A 15,952-nucleotide genomic window follows, 5' to 3' on the forward strand; every position below is an offset into this window, starting at 1 on the left:
TCTGGTGTTTTAGGCACCTGGACTGCCTGACTGTAGGTATCTTTATAAAGGGTTCCTTCCACATGTTACTTTAACTATAAACACATATGCTGATATTATTGTTGCAAATTAGAAGCATGCAAAAGAGTAAAACTAATAAAACAACCCAAGTGCCATCAGTCTCACTTGCACTTCACTGAGTAATCTACGTACCTGTTATGGGCTGAACTGTCTTCCTCTAAATTTCATATGCTGAAGTACCTCACAATGTGACTGTATTTGGAAATAGGGCCTTTAAAGAGGCGATTAAATTAAAAGCTGCAGTCAGAGTGAGCCCCAGCCCATTCTCACTGGTGTCCTTACAAAAAGAGAAGATTAAGACACACCAGCAGGGAATATGTACAGAGGCAGGAGTACAGGGAACAGGCCGCAAGAGGCTGATTATGTTCAAGTCAAGGAGAGAGGCCTGGAACAGAATCCTCCCTTAAGCCCCTCAGAGAAAACCAACCCTACCAGCACCTTCATCTTGGACTTCCAGTCTCCAAAACTGCAAAAATCAATTTTTGGTTGTTCAGGCCACATAGTCTGTGGTATTTTGTTATTGCAGCCCTAGGAAACTAATTAAGTACCTAATACAGCCTTAATGAATTAATTTCCCTATTGATGAAATGGGTTACTGCAAACTACTGCCATGACAAAGAAAACTACTGTTCACACATATCAGTAACCGCCTTTTAATAATTTCAACAAGGAGTCTGAATAAAAAACTAAGAGACAGCTGACCCATTAGAATGAAATATATACAAAGTACAAGTACAAAGGAATTAGTTTGGCTTCACCATGACTTAAACTAGTGGTATGCCTAGCTTCCAGATGACAGATGAAACACAGTCAACTGTCAACATTTTCCCCTCTTCACAACGGATAATCCTGGTCCTATCCACAGCTTCCAAGGGGTCTGAATGAAAACCGGAATGACGGCATCTCAGGCTCTTTATGAGACTAAAACGTGTGAATGCAGAAAAAGGCCCGGTTTTAAACAGTGGAATTTTTGTTTGGCCCCAGAGGCTGTTCTGCCCTGATCTACCTTGCCCGCTGGTACGAGCTTTCCGAGTCCTTGTAATGACCGATGAGGTGGGAAACATTTTAAATATAACTCATCAGGAAACGAGACAACTTTAGCTAAACAGAGAAAACATGGACCTATTTCCTGAACTTGCTCCTTGAGGCGTTCAAAAGCACCCAAGCCCGGTTACCGAGGCCACAGCACCATCCCCAGGCCGCGGAGTCCTCAATCCTAGGGCGGGGATCTTAGCCTCACCATGAGCTCCACGTCTGCCCGCCTGTTCCCCACCAATGGCCTGTTCCCCGCCCCGCCACCCTCCAGTCCCAAGGCCTGTCCCTTCTTCTCCCCCCGTCCGCGGCCCTGCGCACCACCCCCTCAACCCTCCAGTCCCTCGGCCTCTCCCCTCCTCTCCCTCGGTCCCTAGCCAGGCGCCAGCCTTCCACCCTCCAGTCCCACGGCCTGACCCCTCTTCTCCCCCCGTCCCCAGCCCGGCGGACCCACCCACCCCTAGTCCCAAGACCAGACTCCCCGGCGCCCCGACTTACCTGAGGCCCGGCGTGCTGCGGCCGGCTCGGATCTTCTGCACCCGCAAAGGGAGGCCCAGCAGACAGCTCAGGGCCGTAGACACCCTCAGGATCTGCCCGCCCTGGTGCCGAGAGAAGAGAGAGATTAGACCCGCAAGCTCTCCGCCGCAGCCCATGCGGCAGCCGCACCCCGCCAGGCCTCCTGCTCGGCACTCACCCCTTCCATGATGCCGCCGTCCACCTCCACCCGCGGCCCCGCCATGGGGAGCGTGCTGGGGCCCGACCCCCCGCGACGTAGCCTCGGCCGGAACTGGAGAAAGAGGATACGCGGACTGCTGCCCCGCAGCTCCGGAGCCTGAGTCCCCTCTCCCCGCCCAGGGCCGCCGGGCTCCGGGGAAAAGCAGGGCACTCGCCGGCTCGGGGAGCGCCCAACTCCGCAGACACGAACCCGGACGCACAGCCCCCAGAAGCCGGGTTCTTCAGGCCCACGACCAGTGCGCGTGCGCGCGCCGCGCCGCTTAAAGAGGCGGAGCCCAGAAAATTCCGACAAATCGGAAGCTCTCCGGCAGGAGGGGTGGTGGCCGGGGAGGTGCCCTGGAGCATCTTAGGAAATCTGTCCCTGGTGGACTTGCACCCTGAACACAGCAAGACGCGCAGATGGCGGAAAGCTGCCCTTTCACCTCTAGCCGTATTTTCCAGCTGTCTCCCAGGCTTGTGCAAATACCAGTGTTTATCACTGTTTTCTCGGGGATCCTGCCGTACCCAAACTGGAAACTCTTAAAACCGAAGAGTAGGAAAGGTCCCTGCGATGCGCTGACCACCTTCTCTCTGGTTGGGTTTGCCTTCTCTGCAGCCTGGCCCTTGAAATGTGTTTCCCTGGCGCATTGATGATACCCATGAGCCTCTCTTTCTTCACCGGTGTCTCTTTCTGTGTGCGCGCGCGTGTGTAAAATATCCTTTTTTTTCTCCTATGAGACATCAGTTCTTTGGGGATGAGTGGAAAAGGACAGGATCAGAATCGGCAGTATAATTCTCAAAAAGCCAAAGTTACGCCACTTTGTCGGAGAAAGTATAAGCTCATCGCGGCAATGAACAGTGCAACTAAAGTAATTCACCTCAGGCCAGGAAGAAAGGACAACCAGCTTCTTGATTCCGCTTGTGGTTCAATTCCTACATTAATTGAGTACCAAATCATGTGCAAGCCTTTCTATGTAAGCAAAGGAAAGTAAGGTATTCTCTGTCTGAAGATATTGGAAGTATATAGGACAGACTGAGAAGTAAGCAATTATGATGTCAATCTTCTTAATGATAAAAATATACTGTACCTATCTTACAGTTAAGAGGGAGCAGCAATTAGAATATGATAAATCATACAGATAACAGCCAACATTAATTGAGCACTTGGCCGCTGCCTGCATGCACAACGTGCTAAAATATTTACTGTTTTTACTCTGATTTACAGCTGCATGTGTTAAATAATTTGCTGCAAGGCTGGCTACACAATTGTTAAGGAATACTGGGATATGAACCTCTGTGGTTTGATGTGAACATCATTGTCTCCTAATCCCAATGTTCTATCATTGTTGTAACAGAGAAAGCTCTGGGAATGCATATGCTTTACCCAATCTCTGGTACCAAAATCAGACAAAGATGACAGCAAGAAGAAAAAGTATGTCAATTTCATTTATAAATTTAGATGCATCCTGATCAAAATATTAACAAATCCAACAATGTTAGTAAAATACTGTATATTATGACCAAATTGAGATTATCATTCTACCATTAGAAAAATGTTATGATAATATATCAAAAACCTAAGATCACATTAACAAATGAAGAAAAAGCATTTGAAAAAAATCAAGACCTATTTATGATAAAACAAAATCAAACAAAACTAGGAATGAATGTAAACTCCCTTAACCTGATTAAGGACATCTGGAAAACCCTACAGAAAATTTCTTTCTTAATAACAGTAAATAACACTAAAACATAAGACACCTATTCAAGTTAAAACAAGATAAGAATGTCCACAATTATGGCTGTTAAACCATAATTTCAACAGATGATGGGAGTCTAGCCAGATTCTACGAGAAAGAAATGAAAGACACAAGACTGAACAGACAAAAACAGCACCATCATTATTCTCAGATAATATGATTATCTACAAATAAAACCCTGAAGAATCTTTAGCTATACTACTGAAAATATAGTTTCAATAAAATTCCATCAAATGCCCACCAAGACTTTTTAAAAGAGCCTGACAAGCCAATTCTAAAGTTTCTATGGAAGTACAAAAGGGCAAGAATAACTTAAAAAGACTGAGGTGAAGGGTTCTTGTCCTCTCAAAACCCAGAGTTTCTATAAAGGGAAAGTTAGAGGGAAAAGGTAGTATAAGGACTCTAGAAAGAAAAACAATTCAGTTCAAAGACACAGCTACTTAATCTTTTTATATAAACACATGCATGGAGTATTATGAAACATATTATTAATGTCTATAAAATGTTTTGTTAGACAGTCCAGTGCAGTCGCTCAGTCATGTCTAACTCTGCAATCCCATGGACTGCAGCACGCCAGGCTTCTCTGTCCATCACCAACTCCTGAAGCTTGCTCAAACTTATGTCCATCGAGTTGGTGATGACATCCAACCATCTCATCCTCTGTCATCCCCTTCTCCTCCTGCCTTCAATCTTTCCCAGCATCAGGGTCTTTTCCAATGAGTCAGTTCTTCACATCATGTAGCCAGAGTATTGGAGCTTCAGCTTCAGCATCAGTCCTTCCGATGAATATTCAGGACTGATTTCCTTTAGGATGGACTGGTTGGACTTCCTTACAGACCAAGGGACTCTCAAGAGTCTTCTCCAACATCACAGTTCAAAAGCATCAATTCTTTGGCACTCAGTTTTCTTTATGGTCCAACTCTCACAGCCATACATGACTACTGGAAAAGTCATAGCTTTGACTAGACGGACTTTTGCTGGCAAAGGAATGTCTCTGCTTTTTAATATGCTGTCTAGGTTGATCATAACTTTTCTTCCAAGGAGCAAGTGTCTTTTAATTTCATGGCTGCAGTCACCATCTGCAGTGATTTTGCTGCTGCTGCTGCTAAGTCGCTTCAGTCGTGTCCGACTCTGTGCGACCCCATAGATGGCAGCCCACCAGGCTCCTCCGTCCCTGGGATTCTCCAGGCAAGAACACTGGAGTGGGTTGCCATTTCCTTCTCCAGTGCATGAAAGTGAAAAGTGAAAGTGAAGTCGACAGTGATTTTGGACTCCCCCAAATAAAGTCACTTGGTCCTTGGAAGAAAAGCTACGACCAACCTAGACAGCATTTTTAAAAGCAGAGACATTATTTTGCCAACAAAGATCCGTCTAGTCAAAGGTATGGTTTTTCCAGTGGTCATGTATGGATGTGAGAGTTAGACCATAAAGAAAGCTGAGTGCTGAAGAATTGATGCTTTTGAACTGTGGTGTTGGAGAAGACTCTTGAGAGTCCCTTGGACTGCAAGGAGATCCAACCAGTCCATTCTGAAGGAAATCAGTCCTGAATATTCATTGGAAGGACTGATGATGAAGCTGAAACTCCAGTACTTTGGCCACCTTATAGGAAGTATGGTTGGATAGCATCACCGACTCGATGGACACGAGTTTGAGTAAGCTCCGGGAGTTGGTGATGGACAGGGAACCCTGGGGTACTGCAGTCCTTGGGGTTCCAAAGAGTTGGACACGACTGAGCGACTGAACTGAACTGAAGAATAAAGTCTCTCACTGTTTCCATTGTTTCCCCATCTATTTGCCATGAAGTGATGGGACCAGATGCCATGATCTTAGTTTTCCGAATATTGAGTTTTAAGCCAACTTTTTCACTCTCCTCTTTCATTTTCATCAAGAGGCTCTTTAGTTTTATTAGGGGAAAAGCTAAATCAAAAAATCAAAGTTCTTTGACTATCCCAGACTTTCTAATAAAGGTAATGATTTAGATTTATTGCTTACAGTTGTGTGTGTGTGTAAGCACTATACTGAAAGGCACATAAGGCAAAATTGAAAGTGTGAGTTTGAGTAATATAGACAGGGAATTTGTGAAGTACCTGAGATTTTGTTTTACAGCCACTAATCTTCAGTGTTGAGATTTATGATTTTGTCTTTGTCGTGGTTTTTTCTCTGTTGCTTTTTTCTCTGTAATGCTGTACACATCTGTACAGATTTTCTTCCCATGTAAGAGGGAGAAAAGACAAATATCATCGTGGACATTTCTAGAAACTGATTTCCTAGTTGCTGTGAAGAGGACTGACCATTAAAGCTCTGATCTTGTCTTTACTGTTTCCACTGAGCTCAATTTGACATTTCTACCAGAGGCAAATAATTCAAGGTAGTATGCCTGTGACATATATTGCATATGCTGGGCAGCTATATCTGACAAATTCCCTAAGAAGGAAAGATAATGTTGATGACGTTTATCTTCGATATAATAACCTTGTTCATTTCCCATTAAAAAAAAAAACAAAAAAAAGCCACTTTCGGTAACCAAGAGCTCAAGGCCAGTAAGAAGAATGCCAGTTATTAGGAAGTATTCTAGTATAGACTTGATTCAACTAGCTTCCCCGGTAGCTCAGTCGGTAAAGAGCCTGCCTGCAGTGCAGGAGACCTGTATTCTATCCTGGGTCGGGAAGATCCCCTGGAAAAGGAAATGGCAAACCACTCCAGCGTCCTTGCCGGGAAAATCCCATAGATAGAGGAGCCTGGTGGGCTGCAGTCCATGGGATCGCAGAGTCGGGCACGACTGAGCGACTGACACTTTCTTCTACAGTCTTGCATGTATAGAAATTACGGTTTTGCGTAATCAAGAGGTTTCAATGCGAGTTGAAGGAAGGTTTGTTTCCTACTTATCTCTTCCGATCTTAGTTCAACCTAAATTTCTCCAGGTAGTGCCTCTCCTTTATGGTTCCTTAACACACTCTATCTCCCCCATTACTTGGGCTGAAAAGATCGTTGTTGGCGCATAAGTACTTGCACAGCAGTGCCCCACCCAACTTTGTCCCTGAAATTAAATCTGGGATGGCCCGCTCCCCGCTTCGCTCCCCTCCCCCTCAGCAGGGCCCTCCACCCACCCCTGGGGGTTATCTCAGCCTCGCCCCGCTCCCTGGTTGGCTGTCAGGTGGGGGCGCGCCTCCCCGCCTCCAGTCTGTGCCCCGCGGAGGCAACTCCTCCAACCTCAGAGCAGTTGTCATTTCCGGAGTAAGATGGCTGCAGCGCGTGTGCTGAGGACCGGGAGCCGGACTGCGGGGCAGCTGGTAAGCAGGTTGGGCCCATCAGGGGTCGGGACGGAGTGGTTTATTTGGAGTTGCCTGGGAGAGATGATTTGGTTTTTCCTCCGAGTGCCTCGCGTACAGGGCTTGCGTGGAGAGGTGGAGGGATGTATGCAAAACGAAGGGCAGCGACGGTGGCGAACCAGCCTGTCTGGAAACCCACTCTCTCGATCTATATACCAAGGCGCCCATCTATCGTGACTCATTCTCCCTCCCGCTTCATCTGTACCCCAAAGCCCAGCTGGTCTTTCGCCCAATAGCTTTTCATTGAGCACCATCTGGGTACCGGGCATTGTGTTTGGCACTGGGGATATTGAAATATACTATATTCGTCAAACATTTATTGAGCACCACTTTGTTTCAGAACTGACCCCTCTCCTCGAGGAATTTACAATCTAGAGGGAGAGACTGGGCAAGAAAAGCGTAACACCATAGGCCCTTGCCTCCGAGCATCTGGGAGGCTCGTTTCCTTCTTTGGACTTAGACTTGTCTCCCACATTTGCACCAGTATCTTTCCAAGTGTACTTCTTGCACTTCCTGGGTTACCTCATCCACTTTAAATCACCAGAGCTACGACCCACCAACATTTCCCCTTCATTTCTCCCCTTGCATACAGCCTTTTAGAACCAAACAGTTAACATCCCAGTGATCGTAGTGTTTCATCCTATTTGCATAGAGTTTTTGTTTTTTGTTTTTGTTTTTGTTTTTGTTTTTCTTCCTGGGTCCCCTGTTCCGGATTTTCCTACAGCCTTTGATCCCTGATCTTACAAAAACCTTTCAAAAGCCTGCTCTATACCAGGTACCAGGACTTGGGGATGGAAATCTGTACAAGAAAGACACTGATGTCTGCCCTCTCGGAGTTTAATTACAGATTTGTGTTGGGGCATAGAGAGAGAGACATTAGACAAACAATTACAGCGCTGCGTGAAAAGATGGCGCAAGTACATAGAACTACAGGAACACATAGAAGGAGTCTTGGGGGGGTGGTCAACTAGTTTCCCAATGGATAGTATATAATTTGAGATTTGTGACAACTAATTAGGAGATAAGGCTTCCCAGGTGGCACCGTGTTTAAAAAAAAAATCATCCTGCCAATGCAAGAGACTTTGAAGGTTCCATCCCTGGGTGGTGAAGATCCCCTGGAGGAGGAAATGGCAACCCACTCCAGTACTCTTGCCTGGAGAATCTCACGGACAGAGGAGCCTGGCGGGCTACAGTCCATGTCGTTGCAAAGGGCTGGATGTGACTGAGCACAGACACAAAAAGGAGGTAACCAGGAGAAATAAGTTCTCTGCAGCACCTCACTAGATATTCTTTGGAAAGTTCTTCATCCTTGGCTTCTGTGACACCAGCTTCCCAGTATTCTTCCTACATCTCTGAACTTCATCCCAATCTTCTCCGCTTTCCCTGATCAACTTTTAATCACTGGTGTTTCTCAGGATTGTGACTTTGGCCATCTGTGTACTTCTTGCACTTCCTGGGTTACCTCATCCACTTTGAAATTTAGTTGCCATTTATATGCTGATGATTCCCCAGTCTTCCAGCCAGCTCTACTGCAGACCCATATATCTTACTGCCCTGAAAATCTCCAAATCTCATGTATTTTAGGTATTTTTCATCTATAGGTAATAAACCCAACCAGTAAATGGGAAATTATCTGTGTATACAAAGCATATGAAAGTTAGGTGGCAGCTGGGATTGATTAAGTGGCTTATCATTATCAGGGCTCTACAACTTTGTATTCAGGGCAGGAGGGAGGGAGGGGTGGTACCAGCCAGATCCATTGGTTAGTGATGTAACTTGGCCACTGCTAGCCCAAGAGTTTGGAAGGGCTAACCTTTAGGTGTTTCACAATGATTGCTATAATGCCTCCAAGATACATCAGACTCTAGGCTCTAGAACTAAACCCTCAAACCTGTTTCTTCTAGCCTAGAAGTCTCTCAAAAATCTAGGCATTGTTCTACACCCTGTCACCAGCTGCAGATGTCCTGGACCTTCCTCAGTTGGACTTTCTCTCTCTAATGTGGTACTTCTCCAGCCTATTCTGCATAGCGTGGCCAGAGTCATTTTACGAAGTAGGACATAAATTTGAGAGTGTCATTTCTCTGCTAAAAAGTGCTCTCAGCAAAATATTCAGAATTCAAATGACTGTGATTTGAAGTTATTTATGATCTGAATCTTTCCAATCTCTCCAGGCTTCATTCCTTACTAAAACCCACCTAAAACCCACTCTTGAAATGTCACCCTTAGCTCACACTAAGCTATGCTAGAAGAATATTGAACAATTTCAGTTAATTAAGCACACTGTTCTCCCTTCTTCTCTATCCTCTAGACCTTTGCACATGTATTTCCTCTGTTTCAAAGACTCTTGCCTTACTTCCCTATAGCCTTCTCTGCAACACATTTTACCCCTTGGCTGACTCCTACTCATCCCTTAGGTCTTACTTCACTTTCTCCAGGTAAGTTTTCTCCTTTGTGTTTTCTTAACACTACTTCTTCCCTTCTCACATTTTGACACTATTGTAATCACCAGTAGTCCTCTTTTTATCTTTCACAGTATGGGCTACACATTCTACAAGGGAAGGAATCACAGCAATTTTGTTCTCTGATCCTAAGTGTTTGGCACATAGTAGGTATTCAATGAACCTTTGTTGAACTGCTTAGTAAAAAAGTCTGTTTTTTTCCATGTGTTGTTAAAAAAATCATAAACAGCAAGAGATCTTATCACCTACAGTAAGTTATTAAGAAAGCCTTATTATATTATGTTTGTACTTTGACTCTTGATTACTTACCCTATCATCCTGAATTTATCTATTTTGTCTGCCTTCCTGCAGTAAAGTGTAAACAGTTTGAATTCAGAGACTATTCTATTTCTTATTTAGCTTTGAATTCATGAGTGCAGAATAATCGTGTCTTTACAGTGTGCTCAACGACTGCCTGACGAATTATTACTAATTTATTTCCTTATTATGAGAGTCTGCTAAATCCTCTTTTCATTACTTTTTATTTTTTGCTGTGTTGTTTGTAGAAAAAAAGTCTTTCCTACTTGAAAAATTATTTTCTCCTTCTCCCTTCCTTTTTGTCCTTTTAGTCAGCAGCTTCACTACTGTGTTTATAGACATCCAATTGCTGCTAATCATTTTGCATTTATGTTGCTTTCTTTCTTTTTCCAGTCATCATCTCAGCCAAGAGCCTGTGATTTCCTGACTCAAATACAATAATAGTTTCTTAACTTTGTCCTTTCTCTTCAGGCATTGTTGTTAGCATTGTTTAGTCACTAAGACTCTTTTACGGCCGCATGGACTGTAGCTCAGGCTCCTCTGTCCATGGGATTTCCCAGACAAGAATACTGGAGTGGGTTGCCATTTCCTTCTCCAGAGGATCTTTCCAGCCCAGGGATCAAACCCACATTTCTTGCACCAGCAGGTGGATTCTGTACCACTGAGCCAACAGAGAAGCCCCTCTAGGCTTTACTGTTATAATCTAATAAACACATATACACATATATACTCACAATAACCCATAATGTATGAGTTCAGACTCCTTGACCTGACATTTCTCATCATCAACAGTTTGGTCCTTGAGATCCTTCCATTGCTGCCTTTGATAAATTTGATCAAGCCATATCATATAACTCAGCATTAAAAAATGGGCAAAATTGAATAGATATATTTCCAAAGAAGAAATGCAGATGGTCAACAGGCACATGAAAAGACGCTCAACATTGCTAATCATCAGGGAAATGCAAAGTAAAACCACATTGGGATATCATATCACCTCACACCTGTCAAAATGGCTATTATCAAAAAGAACACAAAAAACAAATGTTGGCAAGGATGTGGAGAAAACAGAACCCTCATACACTGTTGGTGCGAATGTAAATTGGTGCAGCCACTGTGGAAAACAGTAGGGAGGTTTGTCAAAAACCTAAAAATAGAAGTGCCATATTACCCAGCAGTGCCACTCCTGGGTACATATCTGAAAAAGCAAAACACTAATTTGAAAAGGTACATATACTGTAATGTTCATAGCAACATTGTTTATAATTTCTAAGATATGGAAGCAACCTAAGTGTCTGTCCACAGATGAATGGTTCAAGAAGACATGAGATACTACTCAGCTATAGAAAAGAAGGAAAATTTTGCCATTTGCAACAACATGGATGGACTTGAAAGGCATTATGCTAAGTGAAATAAGTCAGAGAAAAAAAGGTACTATATGATATTGCTTATGTGTAGATTTTATGTATATTTTTGGGGCTCCAAAGTCACTGCAGAGGGTGACTGCAGCCATGAAATTAAAAGACGCTTACTCCTTGGAAGAAAAGTTATAACCAACCTAGACAGCATATTAAAAAGCAGAGACATTCCTTTGTCAACAAAGGTCCGTCTAGTCAAGGCTGTGGTTTTTCCAGTGGTCATGTATGGATGTGAGAGTTGGACCGTGAAGAAAGCTGAGCACTGAAGAATTGATGCTTTTGAACTGTGGTGTTGGGGAAGACTCTTGAGAGTCCCTTGGACTGCAAGGAGATCCAACCAGTCCATTCTGAAGGAGATCAGCCCTGGGATTTCCTTGGAAGGAATGATGCTAAAGCTGAAATTCCAGTACTTTGGCCACCTCATGCGAAGAGTTGACTCACTGGAAAAGACTCTGATGCTGGGAGGGATTGGGGGCAGGAGGAGAAGGGGACGACAGAGGATGAGATAGCTGGATGGCATCACCGACTCAATGGACATGAGTTTGAGTGAACTCTGGGAGTTGGTGATGGACAGGGAGGCCTGGCGTGCTGCAATTCATGGGGTTGCAAAGAGTCGGACACATCTGAGCTACTGAACTGAACTGAACTGATGTGTAGAATCTAAAAAATACAGTAAACTAGTGAATAGGACAAAAAAAGAAGCAGACTTGAAGATACAAGAGCAAGCTAGTGGTTTCCAGTGGGAGGGAGGGCAATGTAAGGTAGGGATATGGAAGATATAAGATGGGCTCAAGGATGTAGTGTACAAAATGGGGAATATAGCCAAAACTTTGTAATAATTTTAAACAGACCATAATATTTTTAAATTGTATAAAATTTTAAAACATGTGATGTAGTTAATCAGGGATTTCCTGGGCAAGAATACTGGAATATTCTTGGAATAGTGTGTTGCCATAACATTTCATATCATTGAAATGTTAACTTAAAAAAAATTGTACCTTTTACATGCTTAGATTATATATATCAAATATATATATGATTTATCAAATGAAGTACATTGAGCCCTACTTCAATTTTTTTTTCTGTAACATTGTATTATACTAAGATTTTATATAAAATAGTTAAATTTAATCTATGAATTACAATAAGAAAACCTTTGGGTACAATACCATATGTGTTTTTCAGTGTATTTAAATGCTAGCAGTCACTTTTAGCTTTTTTATTTTATGTTGGAGTATAGTTGATTAACAATGTTGTGTTAGTTTTAGGTGTATGGCAAAGTGAATCAGTTATATATTTTTCAAATTCTTTTCCCATTTAGGTTGTTACATTAATATTGAGCAGAGTCTTCTGTGCTATACCGTAGGTCCTTGTTGGTTATTAATTTTAAGTTTAGCAGTGTGTACATGTCAATCCTAGAACCCATCTGTCCCTATCCCCACACTGACCCCTCCCCCTGTTAACCATAAGTTCATTTTCTAAGTCTGGGAATCTGTTTCTGTTCTGTAAATAGGTACATTTGTATCTTTTTTTTTTTTTTTAGATTCTGCAGATAAGTGGTATCATACAATATTTGTCTTTCTCTGCCTGACGGACTTCACTCATTATGACAGCCTGTAGGTCCACCCGTGTTGCTGCAGGTGGCATTATTTCCTTCTGTTTAATGGCTGAGTAATATTCCATTACATATATGTATGACATCTTTATCCATTGATGTGTTGATGGACATTTAGGTTGCTTCCATGTCTTGGCTGTTGTAAATAGTAGCAGTCACTTTTTATTTCAGGAAGTCTTTAATGACTCAAATATACTTACACTGATGTGTTTATATAGAATACACTTAAAATTTTTTTACTTTCATAGGAAATTTTAGTCAAGGATAATAAGCATATGGGCAAATCAGACTCTAAGGATATAATTTTACTAAATAAACAAGCAACGACATATTCTGTGTGCTAGGGTTTGAATTCCTTTGGTTTCTTGACCAGAAATACTTCTGAACTCATCACTGATGCCAAGTATTCTGATTTGGGCCTAGAGTATTTCATATTGTTTGCACTGTGATAATGATTGTTCTACTTTTAGAATAAACTTGAAATTCAGTTTATATTTAGAGACAAGCCATTAAGATAATTTCTCAAAGCTCTTTTTTTTTTAAGTTCTTAATTTTTTGTTTTCTCATCTCTAGATCTGTGTCCGCTACTTTCAAACATGTGGTAATGTTCATGTGTTGAAGCCAAAATATGTGTGTTTCTTTGGTTATCCTCCATTCAAGTACAGTCATCCACATCAGTGGCTAAAAACAACTGCTGGTAAGTATGATCTCAAAATAGCCTATACAAAATAATGTTTTGTATATTTATTGAGTGATTGAAGACTTAGCACAGTAAAAGAGTTGACCTTTTACTTTTAGTCTGGCCCTCCTTGCTCCCCACACATCTACCCAATTCTCATTTTCTTTTCTCTTGTTTTTTGGCACCCCCACCTGCCGTTCCCCTTTCACATACTTTCCCTTAATACTGGGCCTCTATAATGCTGTGAATGCGTTCTCTGTGTTTGACATCTAAGTGTTCTCTTGGGTCCTCTGTTCTTTATCACATGACTTAACCTAAATGCAGTAGTCAGCTCTGATATGACATAAGTTGTTGATTCAGTGGACTGTGTCCTTCTACTCACTGTATTAGTACTTTTGTTCTATGAGGCACTCAGTCTGTCATGTTAAGATAGCGTGATGAAAGCAATGTGAGGTGCTCGTCAAGAGAAAGTTCTCTGGCTTCCACCACTTAATTACCTTTCTTCAACTTTTTCTACTCTTGCAAAGAACTTGAGACTTTAAGTATTAGGTATGGCAAAAGGGGGAAAAAAACCCAACATTTTTTTCCTGCTATCCTATTCAGGGTTCTATTTAGAACCCTGGTGAGCCTAGACCTTTGTTCCATCATTAAGCTTTTGACAGAAACTTGGTGCCTTAGTCTGTGCTGGTGATGGGGGGAAAAAGGGGATTTCAGCTGAACCTACCCCCTGAGATAAATTAGTCCTCCTATCCCTTGTGTATGTCATCATCCACAACACCTGAAAATATGTAAACCATATCTTCACTGTTAAGAAAAAGATTTTTATTTCTAAAAGTTGATCTTTTCTCTTCTCAGAGAAAATAAAGGCAATTCAAACAGAAACTCCAACTTCTTGCTCTAGTCTCTAAACACTTACAAGCTTTGGGTTTATTTACTTATTTTTAATTTGATTTATTTCTAACACCAAAAACATTTTGTATTGGGGAATACAGCCAATTAACAGTGTTGTGATAGTTTGGGGTGAACAATGAAGGGACCGAGGCTTTGGATTCTTTGGTCTACCAGGTGCTAGCTGTGTGACCATAAGCAAGTTTCTTAATTTGTCTGTTTAATCATCTGGAAACAGAGTAATCATAGTATTATACAACTTTGTATTGTAAGAGTACAGCCATTCAACACAGATACCTGTTTGATCATCTACTATGTGCCAAGGCCATTGCTGTACATACTTAGGATATATCCTCTTCCTATTATTCCCTAACTCAGTAAACAGTTAAGCTGGAAACCTGGAGTCATCCTGATTCTTGTCTCACATCGAGTTGACTACCAAGATCTAGTAATATTCTAGCTTATATATTTTTTAAACCTGTCTTCTCCTTTTCAGACAGCTTTGAAAATATATAAATATGTTAAATTCTATATTTCAATTTCTTATCTACAATAACCTCCTGTTTTCTCTGCACTCCTTCCCAACCTTTTCTATCACAGCCCTGCCAGAGATATTTTTCTCTGAAATTATAGATACAAAGTTACAGATGTGAAATCGTAGGTGGGACTCCCTATCAGCTAATTATTACTAAATAATAACCTTTCCCACAACTTAGTGGCTTACAGGAACAGTGATTTATTGTTCCTTAGCACTTCGGGGGTTGGTTGGGTGCGCAGTTCCTCTGCTGGTTTCACCTGGGCTCACTAGTGTGACTAGATTCAGCTACAGGGTCTTCTGGGTTAGAAGGTCCAAGGTGGTCTTATTCATATGTCTGACAATTGGTGCTGTGTTTTGGCTGGGGCATCTCTTTTCTCTTCTCCACTTAGCATCTCTCATCCTCCAGTAACCTAGAGCAGCTTCCTTATATGGGGATTTCAAGACAAGTTCCAGGAGGAAGAAGGGGGAGTCTGAGAGGTCATAGGGAGGCTTGTAATTTCAGAACTCACACTTTACTTCTGCTATATTCTATTGGTCAGAACAAGTCATGGGCCACCGTAGATTTAAAGTTTACTTTACCGCTACTTCCCTGGTGGCTCAGATGGTAAAGCATCTGTCTACAATGTGGGAGACCCAGGTTCGATCCCTGGGTTGGGAAGATCCCCTGGAGAAGGAAATGGCAATCCACTCCAGGACTATTGCCTGGAAAATCCCATGGACAGAGGAGCCTGGTAGGCTACAGTCCATGGGGTCACAAAGAGTCGGACACGACTGAGCGACTTCACTATAGTCACTATAAAGTAAACTTTACCATTTTGGGGAACAGCTTCAAAAGAATTAAAGACCATATTTATTTACCACTGATTCCTGATTACCTGGGCTTTCCTGATAGCTCAGTTGGTAAAGAATCTGCCTGCAGCGCAGGAGACCCTGGTTCGATTCCTGGGTTGGGAAGATCCTTTGGAGAAGGGATAGGCTACCCACTCCAGTATTCTTGGGCTTCGCTTGCGGCTCAGCTGGTAAAGAATCCGCCTGCAATGCGGGAGACCTGGGTTCAATCCCTGGGTTAGAAAGATCCCCTGAAGAAGGGAAAGGCTACCTACTCCAGTATTGTGGCCTGGAGAATTCCATGGACTGTATAGTCCATGGGATCGCAAAAGAGT

At 42.5% G+C, this 15,952-nt stretch overlaps 2 protein-coding genes across 4 annotated transcripts in view; one reads left to right on the top strand and one right to left on the bottom strand.

Moving 5' to 3' along the window:
* RTCA (RNA 3'-terminal phosphate cyclase) overlaps nucleotides 1-2,029 on the bottom strand; it is a 29,960-nt gene extending 27,931 nt beyond the window's left edge. The window contains exons 1-3 of one of the 2 annotated variants that reach the window (XM_068965140.1): nucleotides 1,787-2,029; nucleotides 1,591-1,691; nucleotides 488-526 (exon numbers count right to left, since the gene is read on the bottom strand). In XM_068965140.1, the coding sequence (XP_068821241.1) occupies nucleotides 488-526; nucleotides 1,591-1,691; nucleotides 1,787-1,831 (185 nt within the window). In that variant the 5' untranslated portion in view covers nucleotides 1,832-2,029. The remainder of the gene's footprint in view (nucleotides 1-487; nucleotides 527-1,590; nucleotides 1,692-1,786) is intronic. The other variant, XM_068965139.1, reaches the window with a different exon arrangement.
* A 4,776-nt stretch (nucleotides 2,030-6,805) lies between these two features.
* Nucleotides 6,806-15,952, top strand: part of DBT (dihydrolipoamide branched chain transacylase E2) — a 43,414-nt gene continuing 34,267 nt past the window's right edge. For both annotated transcript variants that reach the window (XR_011144425.1, XM_068965005.1), the window contains exons 1-2: nucleotides 6,806-6,856; nucleotides 13,258-13,381. Coding sequence is in view for 1 of the 2 variants with exons in the window: in XM_068965005.1 (XP_068821106.1) it covers nucleotides 6,806-6,856; nucleotides 13,258-13,381 (175 nt within the window). In the remaining variant the exon portion in view is untranslated. The remainder of the gene's footprint in view (nucleotides 6,857-13,257; nucleotides 13,382-15,952) is intronic.

The sequence above is a fragment of the Capricornis sumatraensis genome, chromosome 2 (assembly GCF_032405125.1).
Source record: "Capricornis sumatraensis isolate serow.1 chromosome 2, serow.2, whole genome shotgun sequence".
NCBI classification, from domain to species: Eukaryota; Metazoa; Chordata; class Mammalia; order Artiodactyla; family Bovidae; genus Capricornis; species Capricornis sumatraensis.